General features: G+C 37.9%; 1 protein-coding gene across 1 annotated transcript; it reads left to right on the plus strand.

Annotated features, from left to right (window-relative positions):
• The first annotated feature begins 481 nt into the window (after positions 1 to 481).
• Positions 482 to 2979, plus strand: LOC132915642 (putative serine protease K12H4.7). The gene is made up of 8 exons (XM_060975477.1): positions 482 to 719; positions 789 to 989; positions 1063 to 1298; positions 1379 to 1514; positions 1585 to 1898; positions 1973 to 2105; positions 2190 to 2359; positions 2432 to 2979. Exons 2-8 carry the CDS (start codon positions 859 to 861, stop codon positions 2539 to 2541), a joined length of 1230 nt encoding a protein of 409 aa, XP_060831460.1. The 5' UTR covers positions 482 to 719; positions 789 to 858; the 3' UTR covers positions 2542 to 2979.
• Positions 2980 to 24768: the final 21789 nt, after the last annotated feature.

Raw genomic sequence — 24768 nt, forward strand, 5'->3', positions numbered from 1 at the left:
ACAAATTATAATGTTTTCTCTAAATATTGTATATATTAAAACGAACTAAGTAAATTATTCAATAAGTACTATAAAGAAAAAGAAGCTCTAAACAGGAAAGAACAACTTATCATTACTATAAAATTTGTAAGTACATTCCTCTGCTTTTTATATTTATATTCTTTTAGTTTTATCATGTTGGAAAGATTGGAATTTTGTTCCAAGCATGGTTTCAAGTTAATAAATTGTAGTACTCATATATAAAAAACACGTGTAAATTTGTACAAGAATAATATTAGTGCCTATATTATAAGAACTAATTTTAAAAATATCATTTCTGTAAATAATAAATGTAAGACAACTTGTATTTTAAAAAGGTAGTATTAACTATGTTATCGTTATGTTTTAATTTATTAGAGAATAAAATTGATAAAATAATATTCGTAATATATTAATTTTTTATGTGTAATATAAATAATAAATTTAGTTTTTATTTTTTCAGAATGCATATTTTATAGTTTATCCAAACCTAGGATACTATGAACCGTTTACTACTATTATTATTCTTCGTTAATTTTATAAATAATAGTATATCATGGGAGACTTTTATGAGGGGTCGAAGCAAATATGGTAATCTAGGTGCTCCAATTTTATCTGAAGATCATGAACTTCCAAGTGCTGAATGGTTTACACAGTTTCTAGATCACTTTGATCCAACTGATGCGCGTGTTTGGCAACAGGTAATAAGAATATATTAAATATTTCTTAATTTTTATTTTATAATATAAATCTTTTTATTATTTTTTCAGAGATATTTCGTAAACGTTAGGTTGGGGTTAGGTTGGAGAGCACTATAAGAAAGGTGGTCCAGTATTTTTGATGATAAGTGGTGAAGCTGCAGCAAATGCTAAATGGATGGCAGAAGGTCAATGGATCGAATATGCTAAGCAATTTGGGGCGCTATGTTTTCAAGTGGAACACCGCTTTTATGGACAAAGTCATCCTACTTCGTATGTAACATTGTTTATAAAATATATAACTGATACATTTTAAGTTATAATGTTACGTTTTTGTTATCTGCAGGGATCTCGGCGTGAAAAATTTAATGTATCTTTCATCGCAACAGGCACTTGCAGATTTGGCTTACTTTATAGAATTCATGAATATTAATTACAAGTTACCAGCTGGTACTAAATGGATTGCATTTGGAGGATCATATGCTGGATCATTAGCTGCTTGGTTGCGTAATAAATATCCTCATTTAATACACGGGGCTGTTTCTGCTAGTGGTCCTTTATTAGCAGAAATTGATTTTCAGGGTAAATATAAGATACACTTAAATATAAAAAATATTTTATTTAAAACAGGAGTGTTTTATATTAATAATTATACTTTATAGAATACTTTGTTGTTGTTGAAAATGCCCTCAAAGAATATTCTGAAGCATGTGTAAATGCAATACTAGAAGCAAACAAACAATTTCATATAATGTTACATCATCCTATCGGTCAACAAGGAATAGCTAAAAAATTTATGTAAGTAAAAGTAAAATTCTTCATTTACAAATCAAATACATCATTATTGAAAAATTATTTTTACTTATAGTTTATGTGATCCAATCAACAAACATACCAAACGTAATGATATTTCGAATTTGTATGAAACAATAGCAAGCATCTTTGCTGGTATTGTACAGTACAATAAAGACAATCGTAATAATTCCGCAATGGCTAATTTAACTATCGATAGTGCCTGCGACATATTAACGAACGAAACATTGGGTATTGCTATTGACAGACTTGCAATTTTGAGCACTAAAATATTACAGGCATCAGAAAAAAAGTGTTTGGATTATATGTATAATAAAATGATTCATAAACTTCGGAACATAACATGGGCTAGCGAAGAAGCAGAAGGGGGTAATGTATTTTTTTACTTATACTATTGCTGTTTTAATTTTTATTTATTGTATTTTAAAATATATTTCTTGTAGGACGTCAATGGACGTACCAAACGTGTACAGAATTTGGATTCTTTCAAACTTCGACAGCACGCCCAAAATTATTTAGTGAAACTTTCCCAGTAGATTTCTTTGTGCAACAATGCATTGATATATTTGGCCCAAGGTTTATTTAAAATTACGATAAATACATTTCTCAATTATGATAAATCATTAGCTATAAAATTATAACATTTCCGTATTCTAACAGGTACAATATTCATTTGCTGAATTCGGCAGTGAATAGAACAAATATTCTGTATGGAGGATTAGATTTAAAGACTACAAATGTAGTATTTGTACATGGATCAATTGATCCTTGGCATGTTTTGGGAATTACAAAATCAGCAAATCCGCAAATACCTGTCATTTATATTGATGGTGTGTACATATTAATTGAAATTTTTCATTTTTCGTGTAATACAAAAAATTTATTTATTATTATGACCATAGGTACTGCTCATTGTGCCAACATGTATCCTCCTTCCAAAAATGATCCACTTCAGTTGAAAGCTACCAGAGTTGAGGTTGGACATTTAATAGATGAATGGCTGCATAATTAAATATGATATTTTTAACGCTGTGTGTGCTACATTTAACTACTTTATGATAAGTAGTTTTTTATTTTTTTAAACAAAAATGATGTATTAAAAGAATTAAATTTATCTTATTAACTTTTTGAACAATTTGTATTTTCCTTTATGAACTTCTGTGAAACAATTATGATACATAAATATTTTTAGTTGAAACAATTCGTGCATAACTAAGACTAAAACTAACTATGTATGTACATAACAAGTTACTGAAGATACACGAGTGTTCACCATTCTGTGTTTATGTTTAAACAACTAGAATGCATGTATAGATACAATTAAACAAGTTTGCCCATAATGGCACTATTACAATTTTTTGTAGATTACTGAAGTATTAAATAAATACATGTACAAACTTACTACGAATATCTTACGTCAGTCAATGAATAAATACATATCTATTAATTATATATGTTTTATTCTTGACAAGCATGAGAAAAGATGTTCAACTGGTTAAAATAATACTAAACACAAATAATTTATTAAGGTGTTTTAAAATCTGTAAAAACAGATCCGACATGAATTTGAATAAGTGCAAAGTGTCTTAAAATGAGCACCATAACTAAATGAATTTTGATTCTGATATGTATAGCGTCGGCCTTTCCTTAACGGTACCATCTTCGAATATCGTTTCGTTATGAGTTTGTTCGATTCCTTTAAGGCGAGGCCAAGGTGCCCATTACAGATATTGATCAACCGAGTATGCGTATGATTTTCATAAAATATTGTCAATCCTATTATAATCGAACATTCTTATAATAGTTTGTATCGAATTCGTTTAAAAATTATTAGAATTCGTTTGATCAGTAATTATACATATACATATATTACTTTCTCATTTTTTTGGCATATCCTTCGATCAACTCGTGATCCTCCTACATTCACAACTTTCATCTTTGACTTACGCTACTGCAGTATACGGTATTTACATTACGTAACAAGGTAGTCGTAAATAATTTACTGTATAACAGAACAATAAATGTAGGATGAATTAGTTTTTCTATCTATGAATCACGCTTAAAAATTCTCCTACGCAACGTTTGAATTGTTCACCATGTTCTTTTAAGTTTCCATTTTAAATGGAGTTACAAATTATTTCATAAATGATATAGCAGAATACATGGATGGATGGTGATTTAATGCTAAAAAGAAAATGAAATATAAGAAAATTTATCCACATGAAACTTTATTTCTAAAAAAAATGATTTTAAATATTTGTCAAACGTTTGTTATGATATATATGCATTTGGTAATATTTTATTTTACTAATTTCTTCGTCAAATGACTACAAAATATTGTTCTAAGAATATTAGATATACATATACATATTTCTTGAAAAAATTTGGGACAAAGATTTATAATTCATGTTAAATATACATTCTTCTAAGTAAACTTTGAATTGTAAATGGAAAACAATATACATTTTTGATATTCTAACTTAGAATTAGCTGAATTACTAGAAACAGTTAGTTGAATTTTAAACACAAGATTTTATACATGTTTCAAAATGTATATGTGTAATTTAGATTTAGAATATTATAGAAAATGTCAACGATCCACCTCAAAAGATTTTGAGATAGATATGCTTTTCTATAAAAAATAAAGTTATTTAGAAATTAAAATTGAAATTAAAGCAATGTATGAATTCATCAATTTTTTTCTTAAAGAATCAGATCAATATATAAAATTGACATACTACTGTATTGAAGAAATAAAAAAGAGATGTTCTTATATATAAAAATACACATACACAAGAAGTATTTCACTTATGTAAACAAATTTGTCTGTACAAATATTTTTAAATCCAAATATTACCAAATAAACATTCAATTAATTATATCTTTCACATTCAACAAATAATCAAAAATACATTTGCTGAAATTAAAACTCTATATTGAAGGAAATTTACCTTACATTTTGTACGTATTTCCTAACATAAAGTCACCATCTTCCAGTGCGTCACCATTTATAAAATATGCATACAGCATAAACTTGCTCGTGATCTAATCGCGACTCGTCACAATAATCGATTCACCGAAAATCTCAAAAAAATAAGCGGTTCTAGGTAACCGATTTTATGTTTAGTATCTGTGATGAGACTGAGACTGCCTCCACTCGGGCGTAGAGTTACCGTGGTGATGATGATGATGATGATGATGATGATGATGATGGCGTTTCTTGTCAGAAATGCTGGCGTGCTTGTTAGACGGGTACGTGGCTACATCGCTCACAACTAATTCTGAACCATCTCTCTCGGTGTTGTTGCCACTATCAGTATTATATCGAATAAATTTGAAACCAATCTAGAAATGTACATAGGAGTTACAAGATATTTATCGTGAACATGCATTTAGTAAAAACTTAGTATACAACATGAAACTATCTTAAGCATATAATAAGTAAGCATTAAATATGGTGCCGCTGAATATTGACGCTTATTAATATAATGGATAATGTTATTGAACGCTTAAATACTTTTCTGGTCTTTGTGAAATATAACTTGGGTATTCAGAAACAGGAAGCGACTTGCGATGTCGATAACGTTTTCATATGCTTTTAAGGTGGGGATCGCTAATTATTAAAAGGTTATTATCAAAAAAAGTTTACACAAAAGAACGTACTTTTCGCATACCATTTATATTTAATAGAGCGTGAATAACCGAGACCTTTTTTCCCAGGTAACCCAAGTTTTTTTTTTTTTTTTTTTTTTTTAACGTGGAGAAATCCTCATGGACACTCGCCGTTGCATCGCACCGGTCGAGTAGTGTCGGACTCTTACCGACTAAAAACTCCACGGTGGCCAGCCTTACGTTTTGGAGGGGAGCCCCGGGTTCTCTCGCGAATTTCTACCAGGGGCACGCCTCGTCGTGTTCTCCCCTTTTTTATCAGGAGGAAGGCGTCCATATTTGTGTTGGTCCGCTAGGAGGGGACCACATCCCTTGTGTTCCGTTTTCCTAGTCTTGTCGCTCGGGCTGGGGCGGCGGCGGTGCCACCCCCCCCTGTTGCGCCTGGGCATCCTTTGTCGCTCCACTCTTACTGGGTCGCGTTTCCTTTTCCTTTCTCTCTCCGCCCGCTCTTTTGCTAGCATCACTTGCTCGCAGAAGGAGCGGACGGCGGTGTATTCCTGGTGCCCTCTCAACATGGCCTTCACGATCGCTTCTGGGGCTACGCTCTCGCCGATGTCGAGTTGCAGGACGCGGCGCTGGTCTGCCCATGCCGGGCATCGCTCCCACGTGTGTTGTACCGTATCCTCCTCTTCCTCGCATTGGTGACATATGTAGGTCACCTCCCGCCGGATCCGTAGTAGGTACTCACCGAACACTCTGTAACCTGTGAGCATCTGTGTCATACGGAATGTCAGCGGTACCCCGCCTTGTTCTCTCCATGCTTCCCAGTTGGGGAGCACGGCGCGAACAGCCCGGTGTTGCCGTGTAGTGTCTTCCTCGACCAGTTGAGAGCGCCATCGCTCCCATGTCTCCCGTTTGGCTTCTTCCCGTGCACTCGACGGTGGTCTGTTGTCGGGTGGTGGCGTCGTTGCGCGCCCGTCCAGGCGTGAGATCTTCCTTTTGTCGTATACCCTTTGAAGTGCGAGGGCTTGCAGCTCGAAGGGGGGGGGACGCGGCCAGCAGGTACTGGCTGTCGTGCCACCCAGGCTCTCGTCGCTCCATATGAGCCTCTAGACGCGCTGCAATTATCCTTTCCAGGAGCTTGCCCACCTCGTCCAGCAGGCATATCGGCCTGTATGCGGACGGCGAATCTAGCGGACGACCCTCCTTTCGTAGCAGGACCAGTCTCGCTGTTCGCCATGCCCGTGGGTACATGCCGTCCTTCAGGCATCTATCAAATAGTGTCGCAGGCGGGGAGCCATTATATTTACCGTCTCTGCACATACTCGGCCTGGGATTCCGTCCGGGCCTGGTGCCACGTCGCGGGCTGCTGTCCTCTTCGTCGCTTCTAATAGCTCTTCCTCGGTGACATGCAGCTCCTCACTCCACTCCGTTGTCGTCGTTGCCACTTCGTCGTTATCGTTGGGTGTGGTGGAAGGGAGGGACGTTTCTGGCTGCCTTGCACTGTCGTCCTGTCTGGGGAACAAGGTCCCAACGACCTTGTCCAGTAGCATCGGATCCATGTTTGTTGTTATCGGGGGAGCCGAGGTACGCAGTTTGTGCGTCACTACTTTATACGGCCGCCCCCATGGATCAGACTCGACCGCGTCCACGAGTTCCGTCCAGGACCGCGCTTTGGCCATCTTAATCTCCCGTTGGAGGGTACGTCTTGCCTCCCTGTATTTCTCGTATGTGTGGGAGATCTCTTCCTCGTCGCGAGTTTGTCTGCGACGCTGTGCCTGTGCGAATCTTCTGCGGGCTCTGTTGCAGCTCTCTCGCAACTCCGCGATCTCTGGTGTCCACCAGTAGACTCCTTTGTTCAAATGTCCACTGCTCGGGTTGGAGCGCGGCATCGAGGCATTGCACGCCGCGTTCATGTATTTACGGAGGTCTTCCGCTTCCTCGTCGATACTACTGGTTGCGCTCGTGCATTGGGCGTCCCAGCTCCAGGCCGAGACGATGGCTGCCGCCTGTAGCATCTGTTTGTTCCTCTCCTTCAGGCGCCATCTGGGTGGCGTTGGGCCGGGGTGGTTCGTTCCTCTTCGAGGGCTGTTGGTGTCCCCCCTGTCGATGGCCAGTTCCATCCTTATGTAGAGGTGATCGGACAGAGTCTCGATTCCCTCGGCGACTCTCGAGTTGAGAATCTTCCGGTGTAACTCGGGGGTGGCCCATGTGAGATCCACCACGGAGGCTCCCCTCCACGCCACGCAGGTCTTTGCTGAGCCCCTGTTTGCCAGAAGGAGCCCATGACCCGCGGCCCATTCGGTCAGCCATCTTCCTCGGGTGTTCGTCATGCGGTTTCCCCATTGTGTTGAGTGGGCGTTGAAATCCCCGAGGACGAGCACTTGGCGGGGAAGGCATCGTCTGACGCATTCCCCGAGTCTCTCTAAGTAGTCCTCGAACGCCGACAAGCCGCTGTTGGGGGAAATGTATACCCCTACTACCGCTATTCCGGCCCACTCGATCGTAGCCGTTTCCGCGGTCGAGCAGAACTCCCGGGGGGGGGGGGGCCCTGCGCTGAATCCCAGGTTATGGCCGACAATCCGTCCACGTCCCCGATCCAGTTGGGAGCGTCAGGGACGCGGTACGGCTCAGCCACTATCGCGAGGGCGGCCCTGTTCTCCCGTATGGTCTGGGTGAGTAGGTCTTGTGCTCGTCTCGCTCTTCCTATATTGCATTGGAGGAGGTCCTTGAATTTACTCGTTCAAATCCATGGCCTCCTCCTTGCCTTTTACCGCTGTTTCGGCGGTGCTTCCTTGTGTCGTTCCCCTGGAGGCGACGGTCAGCTCGCGGATGTGAGGCTTCCTCTTGATCTTCGGAGGAGTGCATGCTTTCCCGCCCATTCTGTGATTGGCGGGTGCTCCTAGTGACTCGCACAGGAGGCATTTAGGTGTGGCGGCGGGGCATCTTCTGGCATTATGTCCGCTTTCGCCGCATCTGTAGCACATGTGTCCCCTGTCCACGGTCGACTTGCATACCGCGCGTACGTGCCCCAGCTCCAGACACCTGTAGCACTGTAGTGGTCTCATGGGGACTCCTGTTACCTTGGCCTTGGACCAGCCCAATGCCACTTTCCCTTCCTGGGTTAGTTTTCGGGCTCCTGCCACCGGGCACTTGACCCACGCAGTCCCGAAACCGCTTCTGGTTGTGCCGATCTCCCCGACCTGCACCTCCGCGTTTCCGCATCCAGCTGCCGAGGCCAGCGCTCGCCGCAATTCTTCCTTCCCCATCGAGATGTCGATCCCTGTCAGCCTCAGCTCCGCCGTCTTTATTGGAGCTGCTATTTTCACCACTGTTGGGTCCAACACCTCGTTGAGTTTTGCCGCTAGACGCGACGCCTTCCCTCTGTCTTTATCGCCGGGGACTTTGATTACTATTGCCCCGGTCATTGCTTTCCGCATTTCTACGGCCTCTACGTCGATCTCCTTCAACGGGATCTTCTCCCTCGCCGTTGCGAGCACGTCGGCGTACGACATGTTCGCTCCCTCCCTTATCGTTATAGTCACCGCCGACGTTCGTGGTGTGCGGGGTAGCTTAGTCGTCCTTTGTGTTTTGGCCGCTTCCTTCCTGGTAGCGGTCGTGGTGTTGGTGCTCTGTTTCGGTGCACCTGTGTTCCTGACCTGCGTAGCCGAGGTCGCCTCTTTCTTTGTTTCATCGCCGGTAGGGGCGGGCGTTTTCTTCTCCTTCCTTTTCTTCCGCGACTCCACCACCTTCCATTCATCGTTCCCCTGTTCTTTCGGGGGTGCCGACTTCTGGATGGTCTTGGGGGTGACAGAGTGGTCTGCCTTTCTTCTGGGTTCTGGGGTGCGCGGTCGTCCGCCCCCATTTCTTTCCTCGATGGCCTCTCGTATTCTTGGGCCGAGTTCCTTGAGCTCCTTCTCGAGTGCGTCTATGCGCGCGCTCTCGCTCTTGCTTTCCCGCGAGGAGGGGTCCGGCGCGGGCCTTCGTGCTAGTTCTTGACGAAGGGCCGCATTTTCCTCCTCCAGAGCTAGCAGTCTCTCTTCCACTGTCCTCATGGTCGCGGTGCCGCCATTTGGTGCTGGACCAGTCTCCTTCATTCCCTGGTCCTTCCATGCGATGGCGATATATGCCGCTGCATCCCTGAGGACTTTTACGTACGTCCCCTTGAGGTTAGACGACGTGTTTGCCACCCTCATTATTTCCGCTATCCGCCGAGTGACCTCGGCGCTAACGTCCGCCGCTGAACTTGTTCTAACCTCCAATGTTAGTTCATCGGAGATGTCTGGAGTCATCGATATCATCCTCCTTTTCTTTCCCTTTGTCGGAGCCAGCGACGGGTGTGGCTCGGATGTAGCGGTCGAGTCCTCTATAGCAGTCGGTGTCAGGAAAACCTCCTCCGACTTGCCCGTGTTGTTCCGTCTGCTCCTCGTTATGCGGGCTGGAGTTTCCTTCATCGGCGTTCCATTATTTCCTGTCGTCTCGCTAGGCGTAGAGACCCGTCCTGTGGTCTGGTTGTCCACTCTTGTGTTGCCGTGGTCTTGATACGACGACGCGGTAGGGCCGCAAATTTCTAGTTTCACAATTCACTAAAAAAATAAATATCATATTTATAACCGAAAAAACTTCGTGCCTGTTGAAATTAACATTTCACACGATGATGATTATCTGATTTAACAAAACATTTCTACCGATAAATTTCTAGTTTCACAATTCACTAAAAAAATAAATATCATATTTATAACCGAAAAAACTTCGTGCCTGTTGAAATTAACATTTCACAGGACGACGATTATCTGATTTAACAAAATCTTTCTACCGATAAACCTTTTTTTCAATATAATTCACTAGATTATAATAAGCCAACATCTTTTTCTTTCTTATTCAACAGTGTACATAGTTGTTAAAATCAAAATTATAAAAGAAAATCTCTTATCGTTAAACAACCTACAAGTTAGAAGCAAAATTTGACGTGATTTAATTTTTTGGCTTAAAACGTTCCCAACGATCAGAAATCTCTTCTGCTAAAAAAATTTTCTCTTTCAAAACGAGCGACCATTCTACTTGATTTTCTCTGTCAGAACGATCATCCGCCAATCAAATATCATTCGTCGGCAAATTAACTATCGCACGATTGTATGTGTAGTTTGAGATTAAACGGACATTATTCGGCTCGTTCGATGCGAAACTGATTGATTTGATTCTGTGCTGAAAATTCGCGGCAATTCCTTGGTTTTTAGCGATCTATAAGTAAAAATAGAGAAATTGCTTTTTTTTTAGTTTCTTTTTTAAAGTTTCTTAAAAGTTGCTTGCTCAGGTCAGAGGAGAACGCGTACAAATAATATTATACAATTTGAGCGAAAGGGGAAATAGCGACGGAAAAAATACTATGCAAATCCTTCAAATTTCCTTTCGTAATCACAATGTTGCGAAACGGAATTGAATGATATAAATATTAAAACAATTTTATATACCGCTCGATATTAACAATAAGTTTATTGCTTTGATAATCGAAAGTTTCTGAACTTTTTTCTAAGCTTTTTCTTAAATGTGATAACTTTTTACTTCTGATTTTACCTTTATCTCTATCTGCAAGTATGAAACCGAAATTGGCCAATAGATGGCCCTAGCTGTTCGTCTCACGAACATTTTCCGCTTACACCAATTCAAGTTTCATAGAACAGCATAGTTCTTAATAGCGTTGAATATGTCGAATTTTATGTCTGGAAACTACGATTTGCGAACAGCATTGATTTTCTGTTCACATTTGAAGGAAACTGCTGCAGAATCGCATCGAATGCTTGTCGAAGCTTACCGGTCAGGTAAATTATCTTGGTAAATCACATTGCTGTGAGTGCTTTAAAAAATTCAAAAGTGACAATTTTGACGCTAGGAACGAATGACGTGGAAGATCACGGAAAAAGTTTTAAAACAGCGAATTTCAAGCATCGTCGGACGAGGATAACGCTCAAACGCGACAACGACTCGCTGATCGATTGAACGTGACACGAGAAGCATACGTTTGAAAGCCAGCAGGAAAACGGAAGAACCACTTGCGAAATGCTGCTCGCTGGATACAGAAGAAAATCGTTTCTCCACCGAATTGTGACTGGCGATGAAAAGTCGATATATTTTGAGAATCCTAAGCGTGAAAGATGACGAGCAGCTGCAGAACACCAGAACCATCAACATCGACTACAAGACCAAATTCGTTTGGTGGGATAAGAAGGGTGTGATATATTACTAGCTGTTAAAACCTGACGAAACCGTTAATACCGAGCGCTGCCGGCAACAAACGATCGATTTGAATCAAGCTTTGCGCGAAAAACGAGCAGAATATGAAAAAAGGCAACACAATACTTCGAATAAAATATTTTTAATCATTTTCATACAATAAACGTGTATTTTCTATATAAAAATTCCGGTTTCATGTTTGCATACCTGGTAGAATACATTTTTTAAACTTTAAATGTGCGTTTTTAAACTGCGATATATGAAATCTTTTCAATTGAGAATCAGTTTTCTAAAACTGTTTTATTCAGACCGTTTTCTATCTTTTTAAACTGTTTCTATCCAATTATTTAAATTCCTATCTAATCGTCTAATTATTTACGATACCTAATTCTTTCACAAGACTTCTTTGACCAATGCAATTGTTTTTACCTTTCTTTTGTGGTTGAATAAGAAAGTTTTTAAAGCATAACTGATAATAGATACGACCTGTGCTTTCCAATTCAGATTAAAGTTGTTAATAGTATTAATTTTCTTATAAAGAAAATTTTTGTATCTTTAAATTTCTTATATAAATGAATATAAGCGTCTACAGTGTAGTTATCAAATTCCCATTGTTTAGCACACAATTTGTAATTTTGTTCTGATTTCCCTAAAGCAGTATCCATCCATAAGCACGTATTGATTTCTAGGGCTTGCCCTTCGTGCGTTGCCATATTATTTTATTTGCGCATGTGATATTTCAGGCAAATACACGTGCTTATCTTCATGATTGCGTTATTAGTGAGGAGTCGTATTATAATTTACCAGCCACGCATTATACATATTCCTTAATTTTGAAAAAAGTTTAAAGACTTCAAGAAGTCTACACGTTTATATCTCGATCGCTACAGCAAATATTTTTCTGTTATCGGTTCATTATCATTTACGCTTTCTAAGAAAATATATTTTCTTAGAAACGTTGTTTAACTTGCGTCATGCGTCCTTCATTCGCACGATCCATTAGGAGCGTTTCAATAAGGATTATTCCTAAATTCCAAACATTCCCTCTTCCTCTAGAATGTGCGCTCTTTTTGCGTGGAACACGCTATCTCTCGTGTGTATCACGATATCATGCGCATCTTCCGCATTTGCCTGAGCGAACTCTCACAATTGATGGATCTGTTTTACGAACGTCAATCTGCCACACTGGGTGAAACTAAAACCTCATAATTCTAACAGGTCAGATTATTGTTAACCTTTCACCTTACCGGTCTTCGTAAATTTATTTTGCAACTTTACCCTCTCTGCTGTTATATTTTACTATTTTACTGAACAGCAAAAAACTCTGACTAGGTAATAAAAAACTGAAAAAGGTAATACAAATACTAGGGTTATAATATCAGTATGAAATATATTTCTCTACTGCTTTTTAAAACATCAATCTGATCTATAATATATGCAGACCTCATAACGTAAACTTTCCTTAATATCGTATTATACCTAATATACCTGTTGTGTCATTTCAAATTTCTACAGTAGCGATTTGTAATTTCATCTATTTATGTTTGAAAAACAATAACTTTACAAGTTGAGAGAACAATGTATCCGTAATTGTAACGAAAAGCGTTCAAAGTAATGTGCGAAATAATTTCATCATGAAATCAAAGGAAAGTTCTTTGTGCAGCTCAACTCTGTGTTATTTAATTAAATTAAAATAACATACATCGTGGAATAATATCTATAAAAGCTGTAGTATACTTGCTAATATCTTCAAAACAGCATTCAATCAGCTGTTCCTGTTTCATTTCATATATTTAAGTAAATCTGTATTTCAATTAACACGATAAAAGAACCAAATACAAAAAAAAAAAAAAAAAAAAAAAAAAAAATATTATACCTCGTATCTTTTATACTATTTTTGCATACGTTGCTAAAGGTGTATTCTTTACATTTTTGTATGTTTAGCTTTTTCATAAACGTATAAAAACCAACCAACGTTATTGTTTTATTCGCGGAATAGAACAATGCTACGCAGTTCTCGCTTACGATACGTCTAGCAACAAAAAATTTCACTTCAATATTTTACGCGCACGAAACATTTTTGGAATCAGACAATCGAGATCGCTCATTCACAATAAAGCCCTTCCTCCTGACAGAAGATCGTTACGTTACGTGTTGCACGCTCATCTTATGGTATTAAACTCGGCTCGCTTATGCTTCCCTTCAAATTTATGTATCAAAGTGATCCGTAGGCAGTTTACGCACGAATGTATAATTCATTCTATGTGTATACATTGCTTGGAGTTAGCCGTTCTCTTGCGAAACCTTCTTCCGAGACAATCTCGAGGGCGTGAACATTGGCCAAAATCGCTTCGTAAACGCGATGGGCCAATCAAAAATCAATTTTGCTCGAGAAACATGCCCGAACGATTTGCAATAAATCTAATTTTTCGTGTTTTACGCGATCGTCGAAGACATTTTTTTTATATTTAGTTTTATTTTATATTGTTTATCACCAATGAGATATAACACCAAATTACTAAATGTCCTTCGGGACAAATTGTAAAAACCAAAATAAACTAAAAAAAAAAAAAAAAAAAAAAAAAAAAAGAAAAGAAGATATCAGATAATTCGCAATCTTCGGTACAGCTTTAATATGCGTAGGAATTGCGTGGGGGATTTATTAAGCTTTTCTTTGAATTCAATAGGCAGCTTATATTGTTTGACAGACTTCCCCTTTGTTGAGTTACTGGATACTGATACATTTAGCGAATGCCTATAAATTTTGTATAAATATCCACGGTGTAGGTGTTTACGATGATGATATCAATGAATGATAATATGATAATATGATATTGTTTTGTTTGATTCTGGGAACTGTAAGTGGGGAAAATATTGGGCAAACTGAGAACATTATCGTAGCAGTTCAAAGGAAATTTTATTTCTGTTTTAAAAATTAACGATGGCGATAGAAGTTTATATGAATTAATATTGGAGAAATACTGGCAATACCGGTTTATAGTGAATATTGTATGTTGATGTTTATATTAAAAATATGAACGTTCACATAATGGTATTTAAATATAATATAATAATATAATATAAATATAAGTATTGAATACAAGCATCGTTAGAAATTAATTAACGGAGGAATGTTAAATATTATGTTCCGTTAAAATTAAATTAATTGTAATTCGGGATTTAAAATAAAATAAAATGAATTAATTCATTTACTGTTTATAAATTTCATTTTTCTTCTACATAGAAAAGAATATACTTCTATAGTTATGCACTAACATTTTAAGAGGCACCATATCTATATGCGTTTCAATCCTTTCAATCATTTCCGTAATATCATGGAATATATCATGTCGGAAATGAAAGAGCACCCGGGCTTCTCCTTTGGAACTCTTTAGAAAATCCTCAATACTTTAATCTCTATAAGTTAACCCGATTATAATTATCTGAGATCTGTGCTAATGAGGTTGGGGGCTCGAGGCGACAACTAGTCGTCCAATGTAGCCGCGGAGTACTCGCTATAAATCTTAGGGACTTAGTTAACTAAGGTCCTTTAAACGGGCAAACAGTCTTTATTCTAACAGTCCTTAAATCCACCACCCACTACAAGAAGGTACGGGAAATCTGCTTGTCTTATTAATGAAGCTTCCCGCCAGTAATTTTCTCTCGAGGGTGACTAGCATCTTTCTCTAACCACCAACTAGAAATTAACCAATTAATATAGGAACGTCCATTTCCCTGACTTTCCGAGCGAAGGTTTTCCTCGACGAATCTGATAATCTCGCGCTCTTAAACACACCCCATTATAATTTTCCTTTGCAGTATCACCGCGACGGAACACGATCTCTCTCTTGCAATCTCATCAGCAAAAAAAACGGCGTCTTTACGATCAGTGAATATTGTTACACGTTTTATTTTAACCAAGACTCAGACTCAGACTTTGGAGAACCGTATCTTTACTATCCCGTTGACCGCAGGTTCGTTATCGAACACCTAAGACCATTAGGCGTCTATATAATCACCTCGGTTGCTTGTCGATGTTGGGATACACTTGTGTTAGGTTAATCAATACCACCTCGATTTGTATAACACGATGACCACCTCCAGTGAAGATTCATTACACACGCCCCTTTTTTTTTTATTTTTTTTATTTGCGTGTGGAGGGGAAAATGTTGTGCCTGGGCGTTGCTTAATTAAATTTTCACGATCGGACGGGTACGAGTGCACTTAACGCGATTTGAGCGTCGGCCCCGTTACACACCCCTGCCCCTTAATCATAATTTCGACCCAATATGTAGAAAAATTAGTCTCTATACTGTATGTATACGTATCAGTAATGAAATTTTTGACACTGCCGCAAAATTCATTTTCATGTATGTACCTAGTATGCATGTAGAAAGGATGCGTAATAATTAATAATATGTATACCAATAGTAAGGAATTTAAAATGATATACGATTGCACGAAGCTGTGCAACGTTCGACTTTCCTGCAACGATAAGCTATTGACATAATAGCAAATTGACGGTAATAAGCAAATGATAATCGTGACTTGAATGAAAATCGACGATCTCTCTACGATTAACGGATACACGATTATTCGAATGATCGCTTATTCAACGAACCGTTTGATTAATTAGAACGTAACTAGCGCGAGGAAATTTCTTTCGCTTCTTATCACTTCCGATATTTACGATCAAATTTCTTTTTATGATACTTCACTTGCATATTATATTTTTATTCCATTTATTAATTAACCGTGATAATATGTTTACTAATGAATTACAGTAATGTTTACTAATATTATTACATTATTATATTTTAATCAAGAAACCAATTAATTAATAGTAAATTACTTCATTTGATTGTTTCTTCTCATATTGTACGTATCGATCTTAATTAAACGTTTTTATCCTACAATATAGAAAAAGAAATAAATGTGTTTTTGATTAATTACATTTAATTCATATATTCCCGAGCCTTTTGTCATATTTTTGAAAATAATGTCACATTTTTATTACTTGGTATCCGATTACAATTTATTATCCAAGTCCTTTTAGTATATTTACAAGAATCACTTAGTTTACAAGAATATACGAATCATTTGAGAAGACGTTGAGCTGTGTCAATAGTGCTCCAGGAATCCTCCAGGAAACGAAATAAATTTACGAAAATAAACAAAATAAATAAACAAAATTATGCTTTCGAAGAAACGATGTTGCATTCCTGGGGTAACAGTTATAATGCTTTTCTTATCGCGTCTTTCTAAATAATCGATATTTATTAGCAAAGTTTCCTCAAAACTGAAAGAATTGGAAATTTCTATTCCTTTGGTGAATTTAATTGTTAATTTCTTCGATTTATTCTTTTACATAGTGATAGTTTTATTCTTTCATCGTTATAAACTTATAAACTTTTAGGCCACCACCAAACTACAGATTTTTATGCATCATTATAAGAAATTTGAAGCAAATAACGTTTTAAAATATATGTAGATGTGTGTTCAAATCACAACGGTGTCACTAATTGTGGAGAATCGTTGGTCCTGTTCAACTCACCACTGGGTTACCAGTGTAGGATTGTAAGCGATCGATAGAATAGCGAGAGCTTGCTGTTGCAACCCGTCAAATATATTTAAAATAATTAAATAAATAAATATAAATGGTGTCGTCGAGACGCTCGTACAGCGTATAAGTCGCAAAATAAGATCGCTGATAAATACTCGATAAATGCTCGATAGATACTGCTCGATAGCTCTAGATAATTAACTCGCTCGTAATCGCATCCGTTGGGGGAAAGACGATTGCACGTAACGGCGACGTTGTTTTGCCCGGAGTTTATTTATTATTATGCTGCGTGTTTCCTAACGATATTAATACTTCGAGGCAAAACAATATGACTTGAATTGTCCTCTGACTCATGTGCTGCTACATATATTAGGTATTTCATATTTTTTAATTTATAGATATAAAAATATGAATTTGCATAGATATCGGTAGTCTAACGAATAAAATTTCAGAGATTTTTGATATTTTTACATTATGCCAGTTATATTAAAAAACGAGTATTCTCCTATTGGAAAATGCTGCGTTTATGGTACAAGAACACATTTGCTAACATTTTCATAATAAGTGAAATCCAATGAAATGTAAACGTTGAGCTGGAAAACAGACGAAAACACTTTAAAACGGATATAAAACGTCTGATGAACTTTAATTAAATTACGTTGATGCCATTGTTTGTTTCTTTCCCCTTATTCAGGGTTCGAGGGTTGAATTACGGAACATTCCACAGGATTAATCATCGATTGATTAATATCGGCTGAAATAACAGTGAGGTCCGTTGCAATGAAAAATGGTAATTAAGTGTTCGCTCTTACAGGAAGAATCTAGTTGAACGATATACATACGTGTGTAGGTATGTGTATGTATCTTCAATGAAACGGTATAAAACAGCAAGATGTTTCCGCGGCCTGGGAAAATCACAAGCGCATATCACTCGTAATTAAGAAATCTAACTTCCGGGTGTATAAATGCAGTATTTAAGTAAAACCTCGTTGTATACGATATTTTACTACAAGACTTTAATTTAATTTACTTCTAAACACTGCATAATTACAACACTTGATAAGCGAAATACGAATCGTAAAAACAAAATCGATCTGTTAGGATCTTTTTAATAATTATTTCCTACCACCGAAATTCATATAGATAGAATACATATAGACGATCAATCAATATTTCAGAAAAATCTCGCCGACAGCTTTAATACAGCATGAAAAGTAAAAAAATATACGTACTGACATAACGTTGATTCCTGCACTCAAAATCAAACGGATACGATCGTTTTTGGCCTGCAACATTTTTGGCAAAAATGTTTGAAACAGTTTTAACATTCTGTGTAATAATACGATACATAATACATAAGAATAATTGATTTGGGAACACGTAAAATCACGTAATTAGTTATTCGATCGTCATTTGAGGTCTTATCAAAAATTATTCGATTCACTCGGAGTGCCAGTAGGAAATGAGATGAGACGAATCACAGATAACGTCGCGTTTCGCACGAAAAGTTCGACAATCCTGACGCTGGCTGGCCAAACTTATTTACGATATTTTTCTAATTGACATTCAAGACAGTTTCTTTTAAGAAAAATATTTCCTTAATGTTTCATAATATTTTGTTAATACCTTTTAATGCTTATCTAAACAAAACTCAATAAATCGTTGAATTTAACAAAAAAAGTTCTTTAGAAGTTTTTTAACGTTTAGAAACCAGAATCCGAAATAGAATGCGAAAACTGTTCTGAATCAGATGATTTCTTATCTTCATCGTGGCTTACGGTTCCATCGTAATGAGTTTCTGATGGCACAGGTATTTCTATGATTTCTTTTAAAAACGGTTTACTTTCTTTCGTCGGTATCTGTCTCACGCCAATCAAAAGTGGATCTGATGTAAAAAATTATCCGTCAATGACGTCCAGGTCACATGTTTCTGTGGAAAAGTTCGTGCAATAATTTTGCCAGCGCGATCAAAAACGCTTACTCTACGGCTTCAACCGCTTCTTTCGCTAACTGACTGATAGGAAATAAAACGTTCTGTATTTCAATGGAATTTTCTACGTGATTGATACAAATCTATCGATATAATTTGCCAGTGGCCAATGTCCGTTTTGCAAATTTCTACGTATTTATTTTATGGCCAGCACCAGAGATTACTTAGATCCATGTCCATTATTTTTACTTTTGTAAAATTGTTGTAAAATTGGAACATTTTCTAGTAAAATGAAGCGATAGTATTATATATTTTATCATCAACGATAATTAATATCGGAGATGTGCTGGTTAGGATTTTGATTGGCAGCTGATCATCCGATCAAGAAGCCGTCTCCGCCGAAGATTTTCAAACACCGTCAACGAACAAGACGCGTCAAATTTAAAGTTATTTAATATTACAAACTCAAAAAGAAAATTCGTTAGCATCGTTCGCCATGTTTACTTTTTTCATTGCATCTTATTTCTTTTAAAGACATTTCTCTTTTGGAAAGTTTCTTGTTATGGTCAAATTAAGAAATAATTACGGATATAATTTTACGGATTCTAATAAACTTATTGTACGTAACGAAAAAGATATTGAAAAAAATTGGAATTCAATTTCATAAACGCGCTGTAAATTTAATAAAATGGAATAATATTAATCGACTAAAAAGAAATTACGAGTTATATGTTGTTATTAAATCAATATTAGATCCGTGCAGTTTCTACAGTCGAATATTCAGCAAATACGTTCAGCAAATACGTTGAACAAATAGTTGGAAAATTTTGCGCGAAAGTTCCGATTGAAAGTCCGAAAATATAGGAATCGTAGAAAGGTCTGGAAAGTCCAATAACTCCAAATTAACTCTGAAGTCCAAAGTCTGGACGATTTACTCTTGCAATTGTAGAACCTATTACATTTCTAATTCAAAGTGCCAATGTCCTAATTCTTTAAATGACGCGTTAACGTAACTTTAGTCCTTAACGAGTTAATATCGCGAACATTCGGCTGGAAATATTCGCCAGAAAATATTCGAGGTGAAATACTGAAAAATTACGCGAACGAAATCGACGTGCACCGGTAGCTCTGGAAAATCTTCAACGAACGAGTGTTCGTACACGGCCTTCCAGACGTTTTTCCCTCCGACCTTCCTCAAGCGACCTCGAGAGAAATGCACCACCGACGAGAAGCCGGAATCCTCCTTTTAATCCGACCAAGTCAGATCTTTTAATATTTTCACGATTTCTTCCCTCGACGTTTTAAACCATTGTTAGTTGATCTATAATACGTGAGCTTTTAATATGAACTCTTTCCAGAGGAGATTACAGGAGAAAAACATGACAAATACACACGTTTGTTGATGTTTCCGATTTTATGATAGAATAGGATGTTCGTGATTAAATAAAAAGGATTTCAATACGAACAAACTTGCCAGAGAAGTAAATCTGAAAAATAATTTATAAGTTGGTGAAGTTTTGCGAAAGATAAATATTCAAATATACGTACGAGATAAGTATTTTTTGAATTTTTTTGTTTTATCGACACCGTTTCAATTATGCATGAATAGATTAAATTGCAGTGGCGATTTGTAACAACAGACCCTATTCATTTTTGGAGAACTGTGATAATCTTCGTTGATATTTAATACATATGATACGTAATGAAAAACAAAATGTGACTACGACGAATGAGAATAAAGTTTCGAAATTTGTTTGCTTTTCCATCTCCAATTCAGTCATACATGTTTCATAATGCATGACGTAAAAGAAAGATCTCGATATGAAATATAATGTCATACGATATTTCTGTTACAATGCATAATATTCTGTGACGTAGATGCGCGCGCTGCGTCGCTTTGATGAACAAATAAAACGTAGCGAAGAATCGAAAGCGAGGTCGGCACGTGCGGCGCAATTTATTGCGTATTTCGAAAGAGACTCGCGAAGCTTTTGTGCTTTTTTAAAATAAAATTGAAATAAAATGAAATTGTGGAGGTCTTACAGCGTTATTGAAATACTATTTATCAAAGTAAAATACTGCTATATGAATATTACTAAAATATTAGTTATTAAATATAATATAGGAAATTTATAACATTTAAGAAAATATAATATAAAACACAATAAATTTGCATGAAAAAAAATGGTATAAAAACGTAGAATAAAGTAATACCAATCATTAAATTATAGTAAGTTAGTGAAGATAAAGATCGAGAGAAGAAAAAGAAACATCTTTCTTAAAGTCTTTTGTAGACGAGCATAATTTATTAATACATAATAATGCATGATTTTGATATTACTTTTTTTATATATATATATGTATTTAACATTACTTTGATAATGCTGATCGTTAGCAACGCAGGACAATTGACAGTCGCATAATTTCAGACACAATTTTGTAGATCTCAGAAATTAAAGAAGACTCGGCAGATTTTCACTAGAATCCAACAATTCGGTTATTTTGTTAAGCAGTTTAGCGATTTTTCTCTCGTGTCACCAATTCAGAGGGAACATTTTGATATAAATGTATCGTACGTATGGAAATTTCCACGCAATAAATGACAAAAATGAAGCTGCAGAAACGAGCGATGAATTTGTAAAACATGATAAAAGGACGTCATCACTAATTATGACAGTTAAACTCTCTGAAATACAAGAGGAAAGTGGAAACATAAAATTAACGTAATTAAAACTTCTTTCGGAGAAATTCGAAATAAATATGAATATTTTACGCAGCCAGAGTAATTTAAAAAAATATTCAAATTAAAAACATAATATAATGTTTCATCGCTTCGTTTGAATTTTATTGTCTTCTACTTATATGGTTATCATTCTAAGAGTACGCTTCTAAAATAAATGAACGTAGAGAAGGCATGTTTTGAGCAACGTTTTATACGTGAGCAAAATAACATATACGTATAACGATCAGAATTAGGCGAAGTTTTAAATATTTAATAGAAAGGTGAAAATCAAATAATATTATTTTATATTATAGACAACCGTTATATAGACACGTCACACATCAGGACCCGAAGAATGTCAAATTTTTTAAACAAATCTCAAATACTTCGGACAATGATCAGTATACCTAATTCAATTGGTATACTTAATTTTCAATAATAAATACTTTTCTTCACTATATAATTCACTTAAATACTTTACCCCGAAGTAGAATAAACAAGACTAAAATGTAGATCTAACAGTTTAAACGTTTTAATTATTTCGCACCTCTACAATTAATTTGGGAGAAGAGAAATTAAGAGCAAGAAAAATTAATTGCAGCTTTTTCTTGCTCTTTACAAGGAATTGTCCTTTTATTCGCGGTTCGCAAGTTGCTCGACATTCTGTTTACCGAGGAAGAAATTGGAAGATGCTACACTGGCGAAAGTTCCATGTCGTGTCTCTGTTTAATCCTTTATTTGACGAAGGTCAAAGAAAGTAGTCGTTCAAATCGCCAAGCAATCTAATTCATTATTCCTGTCTGTTTGTCTGCTGCATCTTCGGAGATTCACTTTTGACGCGGCTTTTTCCACCTTCTGCAGCCGATTGTATCAAAAAATAAAATTATATTCGCGAAAGTTTCACAAGTATAAAAATTCATATTTTTAGGAACAACATTGAAGAAATGAAACTTGAGTAGAAATTTGCTTCGTATAAATACTAAATACGTATTATTATAATTGATATTCTCCTTTCATATTTATATAATGTTATATAAATATTTTTTATATTCTCATATATGGTGTGTCTACTCCTCTATGGCAAGTATCGAAATACTTTCGCAATTCGCTGTATACATAATATATTGTATTTTTCATTTAATATTATTTCATAATATTTCAATTAAATAATATCTCCAAAGATAAATTTAACGAATTCCCTCAGACTTCATTTTCACAATATCGTTTACGACGTTGCGTCCTATTATCCAACCGATATTAAATCGATACCTCTTTCCTTAACGAGCACTACCAGGAAAGTTTAAAATTATACTTCAGATTCTGGATCTATGTCGGCATAAGTTATTCATTAAAGGATGATTTATGCACAGATTACGAGGGCATGGGCGAAAATTCTACGCGTCTGACTTTTTTCCTTTTCTGTCGCGTCCATTTCTTGAAAATTCATCTTAGCTGAATACCGATGAATGTTAAAAAACGCCGTTCGTGGAAAATCACGAGGACGTTTAACGTATAGAAATCGCAATAGAACACTACAGCGACTATGCATATAAAAGAGCAGATTATCTTTTCTATTACAAACATAACGATGTGCATTTTATATGCATATACGTGCGAAGAGCTCACAGGAAAAATGGGGAAATGTCAAGTTTTAGCATTTCTCAGGAAATAGAAATTTATTTTTCAATATACAGAGTGCCCCGATTTAACTTTGACAGCGAAATATCTCGAAAACTGAATTTTAACGAAAACAATGTTTTAAAGAAAAGCTGTAGAGTTCTGAGGCACACGTTCGATATCAATCTTGTCTCAAAAATCAAATAAAAGAATTAAATACTTTTTATTCTCATTGGCTTTTTTCAATTTGACTTTTCTGTTTTCTAGATACTTAATTTGAAGATTAACCTTCGCACGGCGAGTAAAGAATAGAAACTATGGAAATGACTGATAAAACTTATAACGTTTACGGTGCAGGGGAGGGATACCCCAGTACCGGCGCAGCCACGGGGTTGTAAAGCGGGCCCCATTGCGTGGTCATTGAGCAACCGTGGCAGTCCGGGGGTGGACCACCAGGCCCCCGGACGCGCTCAAGCGTCTGGTGAAGAAGTCAAGCGACCAGTGAGGTCCCGGGGCCGAGGAAGCAGCGACCAGTGAGGTCCCGGGGCCCGGCAAGCGGCGACCGAGGAGAGAGGTCCGACGACGGTATGGCGTCGTGCACCTCCTCTTCGACGATCAAGAGCGCGCCTGGTAGGCGTGCAAGTAGGAGAACTATTGGGCAGACAGACCGCGGAAGGATGATTGGGAGGGCGGTGCACCGTGGCGTCCCGCAGGTACTGGGCCCGTTGCTGTGGAACATCGCGTACGACACGTTACTTCGGACGCCGATGCCCCCGAACTCGGCGCTGACGTGCTACGCCGACGACACGTTGGTGCTAGTATGGGAATCGATATGGGGCAGGATCGTCCGTCTGGCGGAACTGGCGGTGGCCGGCGCGGTGGACGCGATCAAAGGGCTGGGGCTGGATGTATCCCCCGAGAAGTTCGAGGAGATGTGGTTTTGCCGGAGGGCCGATTACGGGACGCCTCCGGCGGACTATCGCCTGAGGTTGGCGGGGGCAGAGATCCGGGTCGGGACCAGTATGAGATACTTGGGCCTGACTCTCGACAGTCACTGGACGTTCGGCGCCCACTTCGAGCGTCTTATACCGTCTTATATCGAGGCGACGGCGAACGCCCTGGGACGTCTGCTATCTCGGCTGGGCCGGTCCGGTGTCGAAGTGCGTAGGCTGTACACCGGCGTGGTGCGAGCAAAGCTCCTCTACGGAGCTCCGATATGGCCAGGGATCGGGAGGCTGCATAGGTGGGTGATGCTTGCACCGTTTCAGCGGCGGCAGCTGCGACAGTGACCTTGCTCGTTGACCTTCCCCTGTTCGAGCTGCCGGGTTCTCCCGGGCAGAGTTGCAGCGAGCAACGCGGATGCGGAGGCGTGAGCTCGGCGAGTACTGCTCAACAGATAGGCACGCTGGCCTTGACACAAGAGCTGGCGCGCCAGGGGTTGAGAGGGGTTGAGAGGGGTTGAGAGCCCTCGGGCGCGCTCCCCTGACCTATAGAGTGACGCAAGTTCTCCCGGGGCATGGAAGCTAGGCGCTGAACTTTCCAGCGCCCGGGAGGCACCAAACAGCTC

The sequence above is a fragment of the Bombus pascuorum genome, unplaced genomic scaffold, assembly GCF_905332965.1.
Source record: "Bombus pascuorum unplaced genomic scaffold, iyBomPasc1.1, whole genome shotgun sequence".
NCBI lineage: Eukaryota > Metazoa > Arthropoda > Insecta > Hymenoptera > Apidae > Bombus > Bombus pascuorum.

Bases quoted from the DNA above. Each gene is read 5' to 3' on its own strand.
- LOC132915642 (XM_060975477.1), top strand. From the start codon at position 859: ATGATAAGTGGTGAAGCTGCAGCAAATGCTAAATGGATGGCAGAAGGT. The intron at 1,515-1,584 runs GTAAGTAAAAGT...TTTTACTTATAG, and splicing joins GGAATAGCTAAAAAATTTAT to TTTATGTGATCCAATCAACA. The intron at 2,360-2,431 runs GTGTGTACATAT...TTATGACCATAG, and splicing joins ACCTGTCATTTATATTGATG to GTACTGCTCATTGTGCCAAC.